This window comes from Sorex fumeus, unplaced genomic scaffold (genome assembly GCF_029834395.1).
Source record: "Sorex fumeus unplaced genomic scaffold, SorFum_2.1 ptg000034l, whole genome shotgun sequence".
NCBI classification, from domain to species: Eukaryota; Metazoa; Chordata; class Mammalia; order Eulipotyphla; family Soricidae; genus Sorex; species Sorex fumeus.
The window spans coordinates 32626400-32642986 of NW_026606091.1; the positions used below are offsets into that span (position 1 = coordinate 32626400).

The 16587-nt window shown below is 53.2% G+C and overlaps 1 protein-coding gene across 1 annotated transcript in view; it reads right to left on the reverse strand.

Moving 5' to 3' along the window:
• Positions 1–737: 737 nt before the first annotated feature.
• The window catches only part of GABBR2 (gamma-aminobutyric acid type B receptor subunit 2), a 352729-nt gene continuing 336879 nt past the window's right edge, over positions 738–16587 (reverse strand). Inside the window, exons 14-19 of the mRNA XM_056117153.1 lie at positions 15510–15620; positions 11949–12173; positions 9308–9490; positions 6345–6474; positions 3176–3293; positions 738–2015 (exon numbers count right to left, since the gene is read on the reverse strand). Of these exons, the coding sequence (XP_055973128.1) occupies positions 1850–2015; positions 3176–3293; positions 6345–6474; positions 9308–9490; positions 11949–12173; positions 15510–15620 (933 nt within the window). The 3' untranslated portion in view covers positions 738–1849. The remainder of the gene's footprint in view (positions 2016–3175; positions 3294–6344; positions 6475–9307; positions 9491–11948; positions 12174–15509; positions 15621–16587) is intronic.

A 16587-nucleotide genomic window follows, 5' to 3' on the forward strand; every position in this document is an offset into this window, starting at 1 on the left:
GAGAATGACTTCAACTTGACCTGTGATGTGTTAATATTTTTTGTTTGTTTGTTTGTTTGTCCCTAAAAGCTACAGAACCTCCGTGACCTCTCTCAAGGGGAGGGGAAGCTACATGAAACCGGGTGTCGTGAAATGTTGGTGAGGGTGAGGTTCCCGGGCCTTTTCATCGAAGCCTGGTGGCGTGAGCAGAGTGGTCCTGCCCCGTGGGGCGGGGAGATTATTGCCTACCAGTGGAAGCTGCCCTTTAGGGTTTCCAGGGAGCGAGCAAGGCTGCTCAGCTGTGCAACGTCCTGGACCTTGCCATTCAGGCTTTTTAATCTTATTTATTAATTTTTTTTTTTTGCAAGAATGAACCTGTCTAGGAATGTCACAGAAATCCTTGGGCACCTCTTCCCAGCCGGGCTGGTCCTGGCAGAGGGCTGTGCTGGGACCTTCTCTGGGCCACAGCCCGGTGGACCGGGGCCAGTCGGTTGTGACAACAGTGTTACCTCACGGGTCAGGGTGGCTTCACGGTTTGGTACGAAGCTTTCCTGGACGAGATCAAGTTTTGACCCTCAGAGTGACCCTGTGAGGTAGGCAGGATGGGTATTATTTCAACCCCAATTTGTGAGAGAGAGGTGGGAGGATGGGGACGGGGAAACTGAGGCTCAGAGAAACACGAGTGACTTGCCCAAGGTCCCAAGTGGCAGGGGGAGGTCTGGGGGTTCGGGGAGGGGAGTCCGTAGTGGAGTGGGGGTGGGGGCTCGAGTCTGTTGGACTCATGGGGTTCCGTGGAAAGGGAAGAGCCTTTACCAAGCGAGCATCCCCCACTGTCCCCCCGGGGGCCTGGGTGGGGAGGGAGGGAAGGAAGGAGCCTCCTGGAAGCCCAGGGGGGCCCTTGGCCCACTCTCTCTCCCACGGTCCCCCCCGGGTGTCTTCTAAGCAGCATGCCCCCCCTATTCACTTTGGTCAGAAACAAAGTCAGTGGGGAAAGGAAACCCCACCACCTGCCAGCCAGCCCTCGGGCCTTTGCGAGGGAGGTTAAAGTGCACAGTCGACCTGTCGGGGTGTGGTGGGGAACAGACATTCCGTGATGAGCTCCAGCGGGCCCCCTTATTACCGGGAGCCCCCAGAGCACACACCAGGATGTGCCCGACGGGAGTGGGTGCCGCAGAGCACGTCTGCAGCCACGCGCCCTAAATCCCCACAGTCCCAGAACGGGTATTATTGTGTTTGTGTGTGGCGTTGCTCAGAGGGGTAGCGGGCGTGGACCCCAGCCCTGGACCGCCCCCCCACTCCGCGCCCTCCTGACTGCAGGAAGCTGGGGTTGGCTGCATGGGCAGCTGTGGGCCTGGTGGCCCTGCCCACCTCCTCTCCCGGAGGGGACAGGGACTGGCCTGGTGGGGGATGGGGGGGCGGCCACAGCCAGGGATGTGTGTGCAGAGGCCGAGACCGTTTTTCTGGAAGCCCCTCGCTTCTGCCCGAGCTGCTCAGGGCCCCTCCGTGACTTCCACTGGACTTCCAGCCACTCTCTCCTTGCCTGGATTTTGTTGTGTGTCTTTTTTTCTTTTTTTTTTTTTTTTGCAAAGTTTTCAAATAGCCCAGCTCAAGTCCTGCTTTGCCGACATCAAGGAAGAAGTCATCTCCATTCCTCTTCTTGGGGAAAGAATAAAAACTTCACAAATAAGGCTCAAGGTCAAGTGCCAAGTGCCCCCCACCCCCGCCCCACTGTCCACCTGAGTGCCCACCGAGCAGTCCGGCAAGGCTGGTCTGGCACCAGCGTCTCAGCAGCCAGAGCCCACAGTGTCGCCGCCGTGCGCGGTTCCGCCCTGGGGAGGCCCGGGCCCCGGGCGCGCCCCCACCTCAGCCCTCACAGGCCCGAGACCATGACTCGGAAGGAGGGGGGCACGTGTCTGTGGCGGGGGCTGCCCGTGGGGCTGACACAGGGGCTGACGCAGCTGGCATCCACGCCTCCGATGGACGGGAGGTAGGCGTGGTGGAGGATGGGGAGCTGGAGGGACAGCCGGCGCTGGATGCTGGGCAGGGAGAGAAGAGAGAGGGGCGCGGGTTAGGATGGGGGGCTGTGCGCCGGGGGCTCCCCACACCTTCCCGCTGATGCAGGGCAGGATGCACGGCTCTCCTGGGGGTGCCAGCTCTCCTGGCATCTCAGAGCTCAGAACAGATGCAGTCCTACGGGCACCGGGCACCGAAATGACCTGGGTGAGGAGGGGTGGTTGGTCTGGGGGTGGGGAGGGGGAGGGGGAGGGGGAGGGGGAGGAGGAGCTGTCGTCCTATGCTTCTGGCTCAGGATCTGGGGTGGTTATACCCAGGATTTACTCCTGGCTCTGCACTTCGAGATCACTCCTGGTGGTACTCCAGAGACTGGGATGCTGGGGATCAAACCTGGGTTGGCAGAATTCTAGGCAAACTCCTGACCCACTGTACTCGCTCCAGCCCCTAATTTATTATTATTTTTTAACGTAGGTCAGTTCTATGCTGCCTTCAGCTCCTGGTTCTGCCTTGCCTGGGAGCTAACCTGGGTGGTGGTCATTGGTCTGAATACCCGCGGGTCCCAGAGACCTCAGCAGTTGGTGACTTAGTCCCGGCTGCCCATTGCTCACCTCCTCATGTTGCTTTTAAGCCCTGGACTTTTCTAATCTCAGCTTCCGTCTGCTACAAACTGGGGAGAACTCAATATGTGCTGTGGGAACCAAGCTAAGGGCGCCGTCTAGGGCCTGGCTTGTAGGTCATCTTCTCATCAACCCTTTCCTTGGAGCTCAACTGCAAAAGCTACTCCCTGATGTCTTTCCTGGATTTATCTTATTTAATCTGGCGCTTTGCTTTGAGAAGTTAAGGAATCGTTTTCCCAGGTGGGATGTAAGCGCCGTGCAGGGAGGCATCAGGGCCTGTTTTCTTCATGGGAGCCAGGCCTGTGACACAGCCTGAACCATCCAATAATGGTTCTTGGCAAGGCCTGTTTTTTCTGTGTCCCAAAGGCTACTGTGGTGAAGGGCTCTAGCACTCAGGTGTGAGCTCTGGGCTTTATGTTTTCTCTGTGGTGTGGGCCTTGGGATTTCATCTGTACCCCAGGCTGCTGCAGGACCCAGCAGGTCAGGGGACGAGAGGAGCCCCTGGTGGCCTCCTGGGCAGTGGACACACAGTCCTGGGCAATGATGCTCATGGAGGAAGTACTCACTGCTCTGGGGAGTTGATGTCTTCTATCGGATCTTTGCAGGTCCGAGAGGGCTCTGTTGTGCTCCACTGTAGCTGGGGATTTTGATCGAGGTGATTTTTCAAAATGGCCTTTCCCCCATCTAAAGGAAAAAGAACCATGTCAGGACCCATTCTGCTCATTTATTTTTCAAAACTTAATAGTGCAGAACTGGAATGTTAATACAGAGGGTACGGTGCTTGAGTTGCTCATGGCCAATCCGGGTTAGAGCCCCATACCCTGTATGGTCCCCTAAGCCCTGCCAGGAGTGATTCCTGTGATTCCTGAGCACAGAGTCAGGAGTAAGCCCGGAGCACTGCTGGGCGAGGCCCATTCTCCGCCCCCCCAAGGGAGAACCCCCCTAAACCAACCAAACAAAAACACAGATGAATGAAAGGATCAATTCCAAAGTTTTTAAAGGCAAGTTTTGAGGAAATTAAGACGCTATATATACACTGCCATAGAAAGAACACTCAAATAGGAACCCAAACGACAAACTATAAAACCCACCTTTACTAATTTGCATGGAAATCGCACCCCAAAGTCCTTAAAAGTTATACAGGCTCCCCATGTTGTTTTCAAACAAAAAAGCTTTAATTTAGGAAGCAAAATACAATAGTTGATAAGATGGATCAGTTCAATTTTGGGGGGGCCACACCCAGTGATGCTCAGGGGTTACTTCTGGTTCTGCACTCAGGAATTACTTCTGCTTGGGGGACCATATGGGATGCCAGGGATGCCGGGTCGGTGTGTGCAAGGCAAACACCTTATCTACTGTACTAGCTCTCTGGATCCAGGATCAGTTCAATTTTATTTTATAATTTGGCATAGAATGCACTCTTAAAACTTAGACTGGACATTTCAATTGATAAAAGGAAGACACTGTTAATATTTGGGAGACTTTACTCTACCCACGAAATTTACCCCAGTGGTTTTATTTCAGCTGGATAACTTGTATATAGTTCATCCACAAATAACTTCATAATTTTAACTTTAAAACCCCATCAGTACTTTATTCATTTAAGTATATCCCAAAGTGGAAGTATAACTTCAATGAGTTTGTTGACACTTACTTAAAAAAAAAAAAGAGAAAAACAAATGAACCAGTTAACCAAAGATACAAAAACAGTTGGCTTGAACATGAGGCGTCTATCAGAGAAACATCCTTACCTTAATAAGCAATGGACACTTGATGGTCATGGAAGGGAATGCACACCTGACCCCAAATAGGCTTTGTCATGGCCACCCACTTGACAACAATTTTTATTTTTTTTCTATTTTTTTGGCAGGGGGCACACCTGGCTGTGCTCATGGCTTATTCCTAGCTCTGCACTCAGGAATCACTTCTGGTGAACTCAGAGGATCATATGGGGTGCCGGAATTGAACCTGGGTTGTCTGCATGCAAGGCAAGCACCCTACCCACTGTACTATCACTCTGGCGAAAAAATTAACAGATATTAATTTTCTTTTTTTTCCTTTCTTTTTTTTTCTTTGCTTTTTGGGTCACACCCAGCGATGCACAGGGGTTACTCCTGGTTCATGCAATCAGGAATTACGCCTAGCGGTGCTCAGGGGACCATACGGGATGCTGGGAATTAAACCCGGTCGGCTGTGTGCAAGGCAAACACTCTACCCGCTTTGCTATTGCTCCAGCCCCCAGATCTTAATTTTCATGTTGATTTAATTTAAAATAGCTCCCCAGACTATCTCAGCTAAGCTTTATCTGGTAATGCTGCAAAGTTAGAGGAAGAATCAAAGATGCTACTGTGAAAAACGAAAAACCCTTCGCAGGGTAGAGTCTAAATCATTGAGGAAGTCAAGTCGAAAACTGGACTTGAATGCCTCCTTATCAACAAGCAGTTTTTGCTGACTTCTGAGGAACACTCTTGCTGGTCCCCAAAGCCTCCTTCACAGTGTTTCTTTCTTCCCCTGAGTGCTGCAGCCTGTATGTGCTGTTAATAGCATCTCTCAAGGAGCATCACAGGCTAAAACTGTCAGGAGAACAACACATCCCTTTCAGAAAAGATCGTCTCTTCCAGTTAGGCTTGATGATAATAGGGCCAAGCAGGAAAAGGTGGTTGAGGTAAAAGACTCAAAGTTTTCTTGGGTTTCCAAACATTCCTTAAGACTTCTTTTTTGAAATAGGAGTGGGTGAAACCATCGAGACAGTGATCAGAAAGGCTTGCTGACAAGGAAACGAAGCACCCAGGCTTGCAAACAAAAGCCTGCGACTCCATCCTCAGCCAGGCGCCTGTGTCTCTGTGCTTAGTAGAGACCCTTCACTTTTTCCTTCAAAGCAAAATCTTGTCTGTGGCCTGGTTACAGGGTTTTGACAGCCTCCACCTAACCCCAATCCAGATTTAGTTCAGGGGCATAGGACTTTCCTGTGTCTGCCACGCCTATGTTCCAAAATACTCACGTGACCCAAAAGCACCCAAATACCCTTGGATCACACCTCACAATGCTCCCTCCCTGCCCCACCCCAAAGTTCTTGCCTTCAAACTAAGTATGTCTGGGTCACCTTGAAAGAAAAACCCACCAATTTATCATCACTCAAGAGACTTCCCATTCTTCAGCCTACTAAGATGTCAGTTAATTCATAGATAACTTTGAAGCCTTGTGAATGAAAGGTGCCATACCCCACCTCTGAAAAGCGATTATGTTTTAATTGGGAGCTAAAAATGACTAATACAGTGAACCTGAATGAGAGGAGTAGAGATTCTAAATGAATTAGTAGGGAGTTTCACTTTGGAGTCAGTGAGAATTTTTCTCTTGGGCAGGTTAGTAAATCTTCCTTGGAGAAACGGGGCATCTTTGGATTATTTTTCTTTTGGGTGGCTGTTTTCCCCCCTTATTAATCTGTATAGAATTATAGCTACTTTGCATATCGTGACATATGGTTTCTTCTATTTATAAGAAAATTAGCATAGTACCTGAGCTATATTTTTTGGTTTGCTTTGATTTTTTTTGACAGTTTTACATTGCTGAAAAAAATGTTCCTTTGTAGTTCAATTTATCTTCCCTCCCCTTTCCCGCACCTCCTCTCTCCTCCCTGCTACTCCTGCTGGCGGAGGGAAGAGTGGGAGTGGGATGGGGGCAGCTAAGGACGCTGACATGACCTGGGACCCCGTGTCCCAGGGAGACACCGCTCACCTGTGCCTTCGGTGAAGTTGCCCAGGCTGAGGATGTCGTTGAGTTCTTGGTAGTGGTTCTGCTTGATGTAGGTGGTTTTCTCGGGTGTGTCCTGCAGCTGCATGGTGACCTCTTCCAAGTCTTTGTCCAGCTGGAAGACAAAAGGGAAGTCTGAGTCCTGGCCCGGCTGCCTGCACTGCCCTGGGGATGCAGGAGCAGGACCCCAGCCCCCGGCCAGCCCCCCCCCCCCCCCCATCCCTGACACACTCAGAGCCAAGGGGAAGGAATGTGGAGGCGTGGTCAGCTCTTGTCCCAGGACCAGCTGAGATGAGATGGGGGCTGGGCTCAAACTGAGGCGGAGACCACAGCAGGTCAGACTGATGACATCTGCTCGCCGGAGAAGGGACCCAACCTTTAGGGAATTTTGGCCGGTAGCTTGGCTCATGGGTTCCTGACATGGGTGAGTGGGCTACCCGAAGAGGGGGCGTTACTCAGAAGGCTGCGGGCCAAATGGGGCAGCAGAAGGCTTGGGCAGACAGAGACCTTCTAGAGGTTGTTCCTGTGGCAAACTGGAGTGGCCACACCCCGAAGTCCTCAGCTTTCGCTGCCAAGACACCATCTAATGGATCCAGGTGACCACTAGATGCCCCCAACACAGTCAGATCTAGCAAACCAGCAGCATACCAAGGGTGGGGGTGGCCAGCCTGGGAATCAGGGTACTTGCTGTGCAGGTGGGTGCTTGGTTTAATCTCCAGCACGACACCTCTCACACACTCCCCTGGGTGTAGCCCTGAGGGGACCCCCGCCCCCCCCCCCCCCACACACACACACATACACTGCAGACCCAGCAGCATCATTGTCTTGGGTTAATTATGGGCAAAAGTCTGCCCCCACCTGGGTGGTAGGTAACCCATTGCCTGGGGACTGTCCCGCCCCCACGCTATATGGGACCTCCTCAGACCAAACATGCTGGGGAAGTTGTTGGACATTCAAACCGAACCGAGCATCTGGTCTCACCAGGCGCCTCTGACTTCCTCCTTGCCTGCTCCTGTCGGGCGCAGCCTATATGCATTTCCAGACCTCCCCAAGGCCTGGGGCAGCCATGGGTGTGTACCAGCCTGGTAAGGCTGGTAGGGAGCTACGCAGCGGGTGCAGGCTGAGGGGATGTCCCAGCTGGTGGGGCTGTGCCGAGACAACAGGTGTGCCATTTCAGCACCACTGTGTGGCAAAGCTGCGGGGTCTGAGGAGCGGGCAGGAGAACTGCTGGGGAGTGGCCAAAGGGAGCGAGAAGGACCCTGGCAGCGAGGGGGAGCAGAGTCGCCCACAGCCTTGCGCCGCTCTCTCCTTGGGACCAGGAGGTATGGGGACTAATTGCAGTTTCTTTGGGCCACGTTATGGTGGAGTCTCCTGGGGACAGCAATGTGACTAGTGTCTCCCCAGGACTCCTTTCCTATCCCGCTCTCTGAGCCTGGAAGGGCCGGAAACAGGAGGTAACTGGCCTCCCCTCCAGGAAGCCCGGGATTGGAGGACTGGCTTGGGCACAGAGGAGTCTGGGGTTGGCCTCTCTGGAACATTCCACAACTAGTTCAGGGCTTTTCAGCACTGAGAGGCGTTGGGGAAAGTCCCTCTTCTCTCCTTCCTTTTCTGCATAGGGTGGGAGGGCCTAGAGGTGGGGGGTGGTTACCGGGCTCTGCTAGGAAGGTGGAAATATGGGGCACACACTTGCTGTATCTCACTGCATAGTTGCCGTACCCCTTTTATAAGCAATCTGTCTGTCTGTCCTCCCGTTGTTCATCGATTTGCTCGAGCGGGCCCAGTAACGTCTCCATTTTGAGACTTGTTGTTACTGTGTTTGGCATATTGAATACGTCAAGGGGAGCTTGCCAGGCTTTGCCCTACATAAGCAATACCAACACAATTAAAAAAAAAACTTCCCATAATGATTGCACCTCACTTTTTTTTTTGTTTTGTTTTTGAGTCACACCAGCAATGCACACAGGTTTACTCCTGGCTCTGCACTCAGGAATTACTCCTGGCGGTGTTCAGGGGGACCATCTGGGATGCTGGGAATTGAACCCGGGTCAGCTGCGTGCAAGGAAAACGCCTTATCCGATGTGCTATCACTCCAGTATCACATCTCACTTTTTTATGGGGAAAAATGTGGCATCAAATCTGCAACAATTACACAGTGAAATGCAGTCATGAATGTCTTCAGCCTGGGATAACTCCATGAACCCCTGAGGATGTTTTATTTTATTCAAAAATTTTTTTTTGAATTACTGTGAGATACACAGTTACAAAGTTGCTCACGATTGAATTTCAGTCATACACTGCCTTCCCATTGTTCATCGATTTGCTCGATGAGCAGAGACCAGTAACGTCTCACAACAAATTGTGAGACTTGTTGCTACTGTGTTTGGCATATCAAATATGTCACAGGGAGCTTGCCAGGACATATCAAATATGTCACAGGCTTTGCCGTGCAGGCGAGATACTCTCAGTAGCTTGCCAGGATCTCTGAAGAGGGACAGAGGAATCAAAACCGGGTCAGCCTTACCTGCTGACCGTTCTGATAATGTTCTGATAATGTTCTGACAGCTGATCCTTCACAAGTATACATTTCCCACCACCAATGTCCCGAGTTTCTCTCCTGTCACCCAGCAGCCTGCCTCTATGGCAGACACTTTTCTTCTCTGTCTGTGTCCTCTCTGCCTCTGTCTCCCTCTCTCATTTTCCCGGTTTCCTTTTAGGTACTGAGGTTTGCAACACTGTTACTGAAAGGGTATCATGCCCAACACTTTCCCTCCTTTCTGGGGGGGGGGGAGGGGGTAGAGGAAGGGGGGAGGGGAGGGGGGCAGAGAAGACCTGTAAGGGCAAGCAGGGGCAGGCCGTGGGGAGGTCACTGGGATGAGAGGCCCCTTGCCAGTGGCCACTGCCCTTGGTCCGGGTGGGCTGTCCCAGGGGTTCCCGCGGGGAGCCCAAACCTCAGTGATCTTCATTCGAAGGCGGTGGTTCTCCGACTGCAGCCCCTCCAGCCGCGACGTGCTCGCCTGGTTCACGCTGGTGACTGAGGTGGACGTTTTGGAATCTTCCTTCTTCTGGTTCTGCGTGAACTGGAACCGTCGGTTCTGAGTGGCGGCGTCAGGGTTTGTTCTGAGCGTGATGAGCTGGAGGGACAGAGGCGGGTTGGAGAGCAGCCCTCACCCGCCCACTCGGCCGCTGCCTGCAGGTATGGCCCTGGAGGCCACCACCGGGGTCACCCATCATGGTTGGGGGCGTCCTGGACACGGGACGGTCTCTGCCACTGGCTCAGCTGGGGTCTGGGGCTGCTGCCCGCCCCTTTCCCCTCCTTCCCTTCCCCCACCAGGGCCCAGAGGCCCCCACTCTCTGAGGCTGTTACGTGCCCCTCACCACCCACTGCCCATTCCCCTGTGTTACGAAGACAAGGAGCTGGAGAAAGGCAGAGGCCTCTGTGAGAGCCCCTGAGGGGTCTAGGGTCAGACTGGAGGTGGCACTCAGTTTTTAATTTTTTTTTCTTTTTGGGTCACACCCGGCGATGCACAGGGGTTACTCCTGGCTCTGTGCTCAGGAATTACTTCTGACAGTGCTCAGGCGACCATATGGGATGCAGGGAATTGATCCCGGGTCGACCGCATGCAAGGCAAACACCCTACCCGCTATGCTATAGCTCCAGCCCCCGGAGGTGGGCCTCAGTAACACAGGGATTTGATGTCCGGAAACAGAAAGCTTTTACCCCACCTGCATCTCACTCCTGTTTCAGGCGCCCCAAAGAAGCTTCTCTGGGGGGGTGTGAATCTGGCCTTGCCCATGGTGATGCGGATGGGGTGGACTCAGGTGGGTTCCTTCGGCTGTGGGGTGTGCCCAGGGAATTGGGAAGGAGAATGGCACGGCCTGCACAGATGGGCCTGGGGCTGGGGCACTTCCGGTCAGCTTGGAGAGTGGACAGAGTTTCTCTGGGGAGTCTGGAGGAGGGCCAAGCCCCCAAGCGCCTGTCTAGTGCTGTGGACTGGGTCCTGGACCGAGGAGGGCCCTGAGCTGTCACAGTGACAGACAGAACAGAGAGGTGAAGTTCCTAGCTGGGGCTGGAGGGGATCTGGGGTCAGGGCTGGTGCTGGGCGGGTGCTGGGTGGGGGTCACAATCAGAGGACAAGGAGGGGTGTGGAGCAGGGCTATTCCGGATGGTGCTGACCCCGCTCAGGGGCAGCCGGGTGGGGGCTGGAGGCCCCGGGAACATTCTCGTCTCTCTTACTTGAGCTGCAACTCCTGTTTCCTGTCCCTTCCTTCCCTCTCAAGAAGCCCGGGGTCAGCTTCTGCCTTGCCCACCTGCTGTTGGCCAAACAGCCCGATGAGTGCCCCTGAGCAGGAAACGTCGGGAGCTGCTCTAAGTTCTGATTCCTTTTGACCCACTGATGCTCCTTCTGCAGCTCTGTTCTTTTTGGCTTTCTGTTTTTGGGGCCACACCAGGGATGCTCAGGGCTTACTCCCCTGGTTTGGTGCTCAGGGCACCCGATGGGGTGCCGGGGATCGAGCCTGGGGTCTGCTGTGCGGGAGGCAAGCATCATTCCCCCATGCTTACCTTCTCTGGCCTGGGAAGTCTCTCTTAAGGGAATGATCGGAAACAAGTAAAACGGGCTCTGGAGGGAAAAGGTTCATTTGGAACGTAAACAGATCTGAAAAGGACAGGGGTGCTTGGCAGTGAGGAGAAAGGCCAGGGACAGACCAGGCTGGGCGCCAAGGGTGCTGGAAGGTCACTGCTGTCTGTCTGCATGAGCCTGTGGCCGGTCTCACAGTCAGGCAAAGGTTGGGAGAGAAGACGGAACCGGACAGGGAGATCTCAGGGGCTGGGATGGTGCCAGGGCACGGCCTGCCTGGCGGACCTGAGTGGGGCCCAGAGTTTGGTCCCAGGCACTGCCCACATACCCAGGGTGATTCTGGAACCACCCTGTGTCACCCCCCCCCCCCCCCCCCCCGCCCATGACCACTGCCACCAGATGCACCCTCCAGCCCCTGCTGATGGCTTGAACAAGAAAAATAAAAAAGGAAAGCGAGGGAGGAATATTCAAATCTTGGTAAAACCCAAACATTCGTGGACATTATTTCTGGGTGGTGGTGGTGGTGGGGATCACCTGCTTCTCACAGTGGTGCATTTTCTTGCTGTTCTGTGAGGTGAATCGATTTCACCGAGCACGGCTTAAACACTGCAGGAAAGTAGGGTTTGTGTGTGTGTGTGTGTGGGTGGGGGGGACAAGAGAGAAGCAGAGAGAAAGAAAGAGTAAGTGAGAGAAAGAAGAGAGCAAGAGAGCAAGAGAGAGAGGGGGAAGACAGAGAAAGAGAGAGAGAGAATGGGAGAGGGAGAGAGAGAGGGAGACAGAGAAAGGAAGAGAGAGTGGGAAAGGGAGAGGGGAAGAGAGAAAGAGAGAGAGGGCGAGGGAGAGTGGGAGAGGCACCCGTAGTCCCCTGAGCATACCCTCGAGCGATACCCTCCTCCCAGCCACGGGGTGTGGCCCAGGAGCCAAACCCAAGAGGAAGAGGAGGAATCCAGCAGGGCCATGTGGCTGAGTGGGAAGCCAGAGCCAGGGTGGGGATGGGGTGGGGAGGGGGTACCTTGGGCACGAACACCAGGCAGAGGGTGATGGTGCTGCAGAAGATGATGACCAGGGCCACGATGCAGAACTGCACGTTGGGCTGGTCCCGGGTGAGGAAGGAGACGGCGGCCCCGATGATGCACATGATGCCCACGTTGTAGACACTCATCCCGATGTACTTGCTGTCGTTGAGCGCCGGGATGCTGACGTTGCGGGTCTCCCAGGCTAAGAAGCAGCCGAACAGCTGCAACAGCCAACGAAGGAGGGGAGGGGGTCAGGAGCGGGCTCCCGGGAGCTGCAGAGTGGGGGTTACTCCAGAGGTGGAGAGGGGCTGTCTCCGCGTGAGTGTGGGGGATACGGGCTGGGGGGCTGGGGGGTGCCACCCGCCTGGTTCTCCTGTGCCACCACCCCATGGTTCGCACCACTGGAGATCACAGCTCTGCAGATGTAGAGGCCCCGTGTGAACCAGATAGGACCTGGTTCACTCCGATTCTCTAAGATAGCCTGGAACCCAGAGAGGGTGGGGGGATTTGCCCAAGGCCACACAGCAACGTGACGGCACAGCTTGGGGATTCCACATCAGACTGTTTTCCATAAAGCCTGACAGCCTCTGTGCTTGGACATCCATGCCCCACAAGGGTTGCAGGGACAGAAGCAATACTGCCCAGCCAAGCCTGTTTTGGGGGACCTGGGTCACAGTCACAACTTTGTTCCTCGGTCGTCAAGGAATGGAATGAGTGTTCATGGAATGACACTGATTTCAGCTGAGGATAGAGAAACTTCTAGAAACTTTTCTAGAAAACAACCCATTCCTAAGTGTTTCCTCTCCAAAATGCTAACATTTGACTTCTTTTCCTTCTTCTTTTTATTTATTTTTTGCATTTTGGGTCACACCCAGCAATACTCAGGGGCTACTCCTGGCTCTGCACTCAGGAATTACTCCTGGCGCTGCTCGGGAGACCATATGGGATGCTGGGAATCGAACCCAGGTCGGCCACGTGCAAGGCAAATGCCCTCTCTGCTGTACTACTGCTCTGGCCCCCGACATTTGACTTCTTGGAAACTGTGAGTGTGCTTTCTTGGGGGAAAAGGCACTTTGCTGATGTGATAAACTTTCTGGAGAGGAGATCATGCTGGATGGTCCAGATGTCCCCAAATTCAAGGACATGCGTTCTTAAGAGAGGCACCTGAACAGAGACTTTAAGAAAAGACACAGCCATGTGAAGACAGAGGGAGGGACTGAGGTGATGCAGCCACAAGCCAAGGATGCTTCAGAGCGCCTGGTACCGGGGGAGGCACGAAAGCTTCTCCCGCAAGCCTTCTGCAGAAAAGTACAGTCCGGCCTGGAGTCCAGACATCTGGCTCCAGAGAACACATTTCTGTTTTCTTCTTTCTTTCTTTCTTTCTTTCTTTCTTTCTTTCTTTCTTTCTTTCTTTCTTTCTTATCACACCCAGCGGTGCTCAGGAATCATTCCTGGCAGTGCTCGGGAGACCATACAGGATGCAGGGGATCGAACTCGGGGTAACAGCGTACAAAGCAAAAGCCCTACTAGCTGTACTACTGCTCTGGACCCCAGTCCTGGGGTTTCTTAAGCTATCGAATGTGTGTGGGAAGGTACTAGCATAGCGTCAGGAAATTAATATGCCACCCATGGTAGGCCCGGGCTGCTTTGCAGGGCTGAGCTGGCCACCCCATGTGGAAGCAGTGAGTGGATGAAGATTTGCTGGGGAGATAGGGTGGGCTGGAGGGCCCTGAGCACTCCCACAGTCCTGAGCATCTGGTTTATGAATGGAGAGGGTGGGGCGGGGGCGGCTTTTACCACATACCCTGTGGGTTGGAGGCCGAGGGGGGTGGGTGGTGCAGGACCACAGCTGGATCAAACACTGCAGGTGCTGTGTCCAAGGGGTGATGATTTGCCCTGACATGATGCCCAGTCTCAGGAGCTGCAAGGGCCTCAGTGGGTGCTTGTCTAGCAAGTGGGGATGTGCCCACTCGCCCTCTACACCTTCAGGTTTAGAGAAAAGCCCCTGGCAGGAAGGAATAGGCATTGGGCACTGGGAGAGACAGGTGGTGGGACAGGAGGGGGTGGACCTGTGGGGTCTCCGTGGGTGGAGACCTTGCCCCTCCATTCATCTCCTCACTCCACTTTATTTTTTCCTTTTTTGGCTATTTGGGTCATACCCAGTGATGCTCAGGGGTTACTCCCAACTCTACACCCGGAAATTACTCCTGGCGGTGCTCAGGGGACCATGTGGGATGCTGGGGATTAAATATGGGTCGGACGCATGCAGGGCAAACATCCTACCCACTGCACTATCACTACAGCTCCTTCACTCTACTTTTTGATAGGGATATTTATTTTTTTTTGCTTTTTCTTGGGGGGTCACACCTGGCGATGCTGCACAGGGGTTACTCCTGGCTCTGCACTCAGGAATTAGCCCAGGAGTGATCAGGGGACCATATGGGATGCTGGGAATTGAACCCGGTTCGGCCGCATGCAAGGCAAGCGCCCTACCCGCTGTGCTATTGCTCTAGCCCCAGATAAGGCTATTTAATTTATTTTTTTTTATTTTTCTGAACTTTGTGAGTGTTTTGTAGATGTTGGGTCTTCGTCCTTTCTCTGAGGAATTGTGTACGAATATCTTCTCCCGGTCAGTTGGGTATCTTTTCATTTTGGTCCAGGTTTCTTGTGCCATGAAGAAACTTTTCCACTTCCCATTGTCCACATGCTTATCTTTTGTTTCCATCCTTTTTGCCAGTAGAGTCAGGTCACTGAAGACCCCTTTGGTGCCCAGATTCTGGTGAGTTCTGCCTTTGTTTCCTTAGTGTAGTTTCTGGCTTCATCTCTCGGTCTTTAAAAAACTTTGAATTGGTTTTTGTGTATGGTGTGAGATAGGGCTTCAGTTTCAGGACAGGAGGTGACACGGGGATGAGGGGAAGGTCGTGGTACCGTGTGTGTGTGCACGCAGTAACTTTGGCCCTCAATGCCTTAATAAGCTTGAACACTACTGTAACCCTATGACCTCAACTATAGTAATAAAAAAAAATAGATGGAAAGAACCTTGACGGTCACTAGCTTGTAGCTGAGTAGTCTTGATGGTCACTAACTTGTAGCTGAGTAACTTGATTGTCAATAGCTTGTAGCTGAGTGATTCTGGGCCATGGGAGCTTCCAAACCCTTGCCAGTTCTCTGTCCTTCTCTCTCCTGGGGTTGGTGTGGGATTGAAATAATGCGAGGCAGACATCAGGCTTGGCATAAAGTAAGTGCGTAGTCAGGGTGTGTGTGTATGTGTGTGTGTGTGTGTGTGTGTGTGTGAATATGTATGTGTGTGCCTGTGTGTGACTGTGAGCATGTGTGAGGGGGTGCAAGTGTGTACATGTGTATGTGTGTGTGCATATGAATGAGTGCATGTGTGTATGTGCTTGCATGTCCGTGAGTATGCGTGTGTGCATGTGTGTGAGTGCCTGTGTGTGCGTGCCCCTGGGGAAGCTGTTTATTTTTATGTTGACGGCGCTCCCTGGAGGGAGTGCTCTGACAAGAGACGAGCCTCCCTTCCCCCGCCTCTGTTCCACACCTACCATGAGAAGACCCTTGTAGGCATAGACGATGCCAAGCCAGATGGTCATGTGGGTGTTCTCACAGTGCTCCAGGAGGGGGCGGATGGAGATGTCCCGTCCTGCTGGGTCCGGCTGTGCAAAGAGAAAACAGAAACCCGGGAACAGCACTGAGTAACCCTCAAAGCAGCAGGGCCCCATGGGAGAGCCCGGGGCCCTGTCCAGGAGCTCTGGCCAGTGCCAGCTCACCAGCCCTGTGACCTGGGGCAGGCCACAATCAGTGTTAGCAACCTTGTTTTTGGGCTGAGGTTCAGCCCCACACCCCAGCTATCTGCATTCTTGACACATTTCTAACTGGAGTCAGAGCACCTGAAAGTGAGGACTGAATCACACCTGGGCCCCAAGAACCAGACCTGGCCTGGAGCAGGCATCAAACAAAAAGAGCTTGAAACTGAGGGATAAATTAGGTCTCGAAGGCATCCAGGAGATACCATGTCCACTACCAAGCCAAGAATGGGGCCAAGTATACCCTCCTAAAGAGGTCCTCATGCCTCCATGGAGGGAACCCTGGGAGTGGCCACGGTGTAGACCACATGACTCTCCTAGACCCGAGCTGACTAGGCAAGGAGTGGGCACCTTTCGCTTGGCGGCCAATCCAGAGGCAGAGCAGATATCTATGAGGTTTCTAAGTGCAAAGTGTCCTTCCCAAAGAGGGGTGGTGGAGAGGCCTCCCTCCCCAAAGGTGTTCTCTCTCTCTCTCTCTCTCTCTCTCTCTCTCTCTCTCTCTTTCTCTCTGTCTCTCTCTGGAATCTAAATAGGAAATTCTGGGAGAGACTTAGAGGAGAATAAGACACCCTCTAAAGGAAAATATACTGTACTTGCAATTTTTTTGGACCATTTGAAAGTAAGTTGCTGGTACCCCAATCCTTCATCCCTAATTATCTCTACTGTATGTATTAGTAGAGATATCTATAACCTTATTTACTCCCCGGACTCAGGAAATGTGACATGAATACAGCTAATCCAATATATTGCCCGTTTCCGATCACCTCTCAGGCACCTCTGATTGTTTCAGACAGGATCTCAACCAGGACCACAGGCA